Below are 6000 nucleotides of genomic sequence, written 5' to 3' on the forward strand. Positions count from 1 at the left end.
GAAAGGCAGGGCCAGCCTGGGGACCGTGGGATGACTCCTCCCCCAGCAAGGATCTTCCTGAGACCCTGCCTGCCTGTCCAGACAGAGGAGAGGAGTCGTCCCAGCGTAAAGGCTGTCCTCCAGGAGCCTCTGGGAAATCATGAGTGCGCAAGGGTGGAAAGGAATGGATGAGCCTTGGACTTGTTTATGCAATGTCAAACGGTAGAGCTACCCATAACTAAAATCAGTATTGTTTCAGTTAGTCATATAACACATTTATTTTTCCATGTGTGAAATTAATACATAAAAACAGGAAGGATAAATTTCAGATAAAATTTAGTTACAGTTAGAAGGTTATTTATTGCTGCCCCTTATGCTTTTCAGAGTAAGACTGAAACCATTGTAACTTTACCTTTAACAAATTATGTGTTATCTCAGACTATAGGAACTCATTGCACTGAATATGATAACTTGCTAGAATATCCGTACAGTACAGAATATCAATGTATTCTGTATTCTTATCTAGTTAGATAAGAAAAGTATTGCTTTTTATTTTCTCCCTCCCCAAGAAAACCATTTCTGTTTACTTCAGGCAAAAGACCTAATAGAGAAATTTTTTAGCCAGCAAGTTGAAGTTCTTGGGAAACGGACAGCACCGCTGCCTGAGATCTACTATATTGAAGGCACTCTGCAAATGGTGTGGGTTAATCGTTGTACTCCAGGTTATGGAATAAATCCTCTACTACATCCAGATTGTCCTAACTGTTGTGGTAGGTAGAAAGTATAACAATCTCCCAGGTTATAAATCTTAATTTTTAAGAAATACTTTTTATTTCAATGGAATTAGCAGTTGTCCTTTCATCATTTCAGGTAATGTAGTTCATAGGCATATGCTGGAGGTATTGAAAAATACTAATTAATTGCAAATATATGTTAATTACTAATTGGTTAATATGGTGCATTAGAATGTTGATAGCCACTTAAGATGTGTCTGCAATTGCTGGCCTGTCTACAAAGTACATACAAATACATGGAATAACTATGCGAATGAGTGTGCAAACTTCAACCTCAAGTGAGATGTATAGATGTAGCCATTTAACTTGCTACATTCATACCCTTTTGAGTAGTGTTAGAATGATGCTTGATGCTGAAGAGATTGCCTGTCTCTGCCAAGGGATCTTGCATTATGCAAAATTCATTGTAACTGAATGCAAGTTTGGCTAGGAGATCTAAAATAAACCATTGTGCTGATAGATGGTATTTGAAGTGCAAATTTAAAAATACAGCAGTGGTTGTGTTGTGCTTATTTTATTGTATTTTATTTTAAAAGCCTTGATATAAGGCTATGAATTATGTCATCAGTATTGTGGTGAATTCCATCTGAATCTGCCCTTGAGTATCTCATGTTCTGTTGGAGGTCTGCAGTATGGGTACATTTCTGTCACATTTTAGCCAGTATAGACAGACTTTTAGGCTGAAGGTGCAGTCATCCAGATCTAAGTCTGTGGACTGAAGCATGATCTTTTATTATGAAAGAGCCTTTGAAATATGCTTCCAGAGTTGTATAATTTCACAGGGAAAAGGGGGATTATTTCAAAGGGGAACATATGTTTAACTACCAAGTTCAGCTCTTTGTCTATCTAGCTCAGTGTTGTTTGCACCCCAAGAGCTCTGCAGGGTTTCATGCAAGAGTCTTTTCTAGCCCTACCTGGATATACCAAGGATTGAATCTGGGACCTTTTGCATGCAAAGCATATGTCTTGCCACTGAGCTAGGACTCTGCATAATATAGTGTATAATGTAATCTGCATTGTATTTGCTATAAATCAAATAGAAAATGTCACTTAGAACAATTTAACATGTTCAGTGCACTAAAATATTTGCAAGGTGTGAAACGGCACAATAGGCCATAAAATAAATCAAGTAGAATATACTTGTCGGGTTGAAACAGCACCATGGAAGCTGATGTCCCCTAAAGACAACTTAGGTGTAGTTTATTTATTGTGTAGATAAATGCTATTTACTTTCTCAGCGGTGATCTAAATAAGTGCCAGATCACCCATTCAAGTTCCCCTTGCTTGCCTTCTAAGAGACAGAAATTATGCTGTGTTCAAAAATGCAAGTCTTTGCAGATCTAGATCTTTCTCCCATTGATTGTGCTTAAGAATCTTATGAAATCTTATGTGAACTCTTGGGGCCAGTTAGGAAATAACAATCTTGGCTTAATAAATGAAGTTCATGAAGCAGAGAGTGATCATTGTACCTTTGTGCTCCTCCTTGCATTGCAATTAAACCCCTTTCCTGTATTAATGTAAGTAGAAATTAACAAACCCTAGAAGTCTTCAATTCTAGCCTGTGAAGAAACCATAATACTAGTTCTTGGCTTTATTTAAGCTGAGTCTTATGTCTTGCTATTAAGCTGAAAAAGGAGTAGAGAGTAGAAGTTAATCTTACTGGTTGATGTAGAGCTAAGTTTGCTCTGACATATTAAAGGATTATTTCCTCCGTTAAAAAACAACTTGAAATTATCTAAGACTATGAGTTATGTCATCAGTATTGTATTACTGTACTGTATTACTTCCATTTGAATCTGTCCTTGAGTGTATTACAGTGGCACCTCTGTTTAAGAACAGTCCGGTTTAAGAACGATTTGGTTTACACTATTTCCGCAAAACCGGAAATAGTGTCTTGGTTTGAGAACTTTACCCCGGTCTAAGAACAGAATCTGAATGGTGGAAGGGCACCGGCGGCAGGAAGCCTCATCAGGGAAAGCACGCCTCGGTTTAAGAATGGTTTTGGTTTAAGACCAGACTTCCTGAATAGATTAAGTTCGTAAACCGAGGTACCACTGTACTAGATTCCTAGTGTATGCTTTGGTGTGTTATTCTAAAGTATTGCAACTTTAGTTGTACCAAAATAGCATTTATGGTTTGCTTTTGAGTTTTGTTGTTGCTGTTGAAAAGCACTTAAAGCATGTTGTTATATGTAAAAGGGACACTGTTGACGTTTTTGTTGAATTGATTGAGGAACTTTTTTGAGCTGTGCCCTGTGTGGTTGTACATGGACTGTACAACTGTACACTGAAGCCTTGAAGGAAATCATTTTAGGTCTTTTCACAGCTCTGGGCTGGGCTCCAAGATTCAGGGCTTAGCCACACTTGCCTTTGCCCTAGACTTTCTAGGCACCCATCTGTGCTTTAAAGCTCCCTGCCCAAGCTCTTCTTTTTTCCCTTTTTCTTTGTCCCACCATTCCCCCCAGGAATCGGAACCTGCTTCTTTACCGCTGAATTGGAACAAACAGCAATTCAGGGTTTCCACGGGGAACATGGAGCTTTAAAGCGTAGGCCTGTGCCTAGAAACGCAGCACGGAAGGAAGTCTGAATGAGACTAGACCAAAGGAAGAGAAACCTCTCCAGTTCTCATCTCATCTTAAGCATTTGAAAGGTTCTCCTCTTCCATACCATCCTTGGCGCTGTATGGAGCAGAAATATTCAGGCAACTAAATCATAGAATGGGAGAATTCTTTGTTCGTGTTTAGTGTGTTAGCTCATATGACTCACTAAAGCCACACAACAGATTCCACAAGCACACTAGTTTGCCTGAACCCGAGTCTGCCTTGGGTGCTGATGGGGGTGTTGTGTCAGTGCGGGAGCTGAACCTGCTTCTTGCTTTCCTGTCCCTTCTTTTTAATCTTAAACCCTGCCCTTCTAAATAGACTGTATAGCTTCATAGAGCTATAACTGTTAAACCAATTTAAAGGACTGTTAGTTTAGACAGCAGCCTGGGGGGTCTGTTTTCACATCTAATTTGACTATTAAACTGCTTGAACAGTCTCCTGGTGGAAGGGCCTTGGCAATTAAAAGTGGTATTAAACATTGTGTAACTAGGGTTTAAACGAGCTACAAGGGTCAAGATAGGGTGAAACTAAGCCCCCCTCCTATTATATGGCTGGGGGAGCCCTGCTGTGGATACTCTAAATACTTCATTATGCAGATGCTGTTTGAAGAAATTCATATAGTGGATGCTGAGCAAATTCATCCCCTGCTTATTTAGAGCAACTGATGATTATGTTATGCTCAAAGGAGGACATGGACCCCACGAATGTTATACTTCTTAAAACTGAAGTAGCCCATGATGAATGCCTATTTATTTGACTCTATGCCAAATAAGCTAACATAGGCAAATGTTCTTGCAAAAAAATAGTAGTAGTGATATTTATTTACTTAATTTCTAATCTACCCACCCTTTCACTGACAGGTGATTCCAGGGCAGTTATTACTTAATGAAAACAAATGCTTATACCATAGTTCAATTAAATTGATTGATATAATATTAAATTTTCATTAAAATACTATTCAAATACTGTTTGGCAATGCTTAGTTCTAACTGGCCTGCAATATTTTGATCACTAGGTGGAGCTAATGCTATTTAATAAAAATCTACAATATGAAAAGCAAGAGGATAAGGCAGTGTATTCCTCTGAATACTTCAAATAACAGCCTGGGAATCTCATGGAGAAAGTGCTTTTTCCCTCAGCTCCAGCTTGCAGGCTTCCCATTAGTATCTGGTTGGTCCCTGTGAAGACAGGGTACTGCATTTAGATGGGCCTTTGTTGTGATCCAGCCAGGCTCTTATGCTCTTTTCTTAATGGATAGTGTATGTAATGTAACATTGTCCATTTCCTAGGAGTTATTTCCATACCAGCATCCAGCATTATGTCTGCACAGGTGTTAGTTTGCAAATTCTGGTTATGTTCTCATGTCCTAAAAATCACATACACTGAATATGGAACACATACGGGTAATGTGTTTTTGTTGGCATGAATGAAACTAGTAGATCTTGGTAACCTGCTGTTCACTTTTTGGGACAACTGATCAGTAGGAGGAAATGTCACAATATTGAATACATAACACACAGGTTCTTGCTTGTCTTTTATAGACATTGCTGTTTCAGTATATTGAGAAATCCATGAGAATAATAGAAACCAGAATGAAGAGAACTCATAGCATCCGTTGGGGCTATATGGTTCCAAAAGAGTAATTCATGGAATTTGGCCTTCATTATCTCTCTGTAGCATGTGTTCATGCCTTCAGAAAATCTGTATATGGAAACTTGTTTACACAAATCAATTCAGTTTTCCAGTCATGAAGCTATGACTGCAGCTTCTTAAAAATGAAATTGTTTGCCTAAAAGTAATTCAGAATATAAGGCAGGGATGGGGAGCTTGACATGGCATCCTCATACGCCACATTTGGCGGGTGGGTGAGGCCATCCAGTTGTCAGTTGCTTGATGTCACAATGGCATCAGGTGATGATTGTAAGGTCCCTGCAAAGTGCTTTGGAGCACTGCTGATCAGCAGGTTTGAAGTCATGGCCCATCAGCTGTTGGACTATGACTTTATACTTGCTTTCTATAAGGATTGGGTGCTCAGTTGATTTCCTCATGAAGAGCTCAGTCACACAGTTGGTCCAGATATGTCTGTCTGCCACCCACTGATTGTCCCATATGATGTCAAGTGGGCCTGCTTTGGGGGAAACAAATTTGAAGGCTCAGTTGGGACCCCTGCCAAGCCACAATTGACCCACAAGCTGGAGCCTCCTCACTCACCCCTGATACAAGGAGTTAACTTGGTGGCCATTTTGACCAGGATAATTTACTCCGACTGGCAGCATCTCTTTCCCAGCCTTGTTACTGGAGATCCTTTCTAGACTGGCAGAATTTGAAATTTATATGAAGAATTAAAGCAGAATGAATTTCAGAGTTTAAAAATCCTAACAAATACTCTATAAATGATTTTTTTAAAATGGTTGTTCAATGTGTTTGTTTACAGTGGTTTGCAGTCCAGGATCCTATAACCCTCGTGAAGGAACTCACTGCCTTCCATGCAACAAAAGTTTGGAATATGGAGCAACACATTGTTAACAGAATACCAGCATAGACCTTGTGCTATATTTAGTAGCACTGATGTACTTGATTTATAATATCTTTGTAATGCAAATAAAATGATTTTTTTAACTCCAA

General features: G+C 39.1%; 1 protein-coding gene across 6 annotated transcripts in view; it reads left to right on the forward strand.

Moving 5' to 3' along the window:
* Positions 1-6000, forward strand: part of ZPBP (zona pellucida binding protein) — a 37021-nt gene extending 31021 nt beyond the window's left edge. For 5 of the 6 annotated variants that reach the window (XM_028702490.2, XM_028702486.2, XM_028702489.2 and 2 more), the window contains 2 exons: positions 572-749; positions 5810-6000. In XM_028702490.2, the coding sequence (XP_028558323.1) occupies positions 572-749; positions 5810-5901 (270 nt within the window). In that variant the 3' untranslated portion in view covers positions 5902-6000. The remainder of the gene's footprint in view (positions 1-571; positions 750-5809) is intronic. The other variant, XM_028702485.2, reaches the window with a different exon arrangement.

This window comes from Podarcis muralis, chromosome 13, assembly GCF_964188315.1.
Source record: "Podarcis muralis chromosome 13, rPodMur119.hap1.1, whole genome shotgun sequence".
In the NCBI taxonomy this organism is placed as follows: domain Eukaryota; kingdom Metazoa; phylum Chordata; class Lepidosauria; order Squamata; family Lacertidae; genus Podarcis; species Podarcis muralis.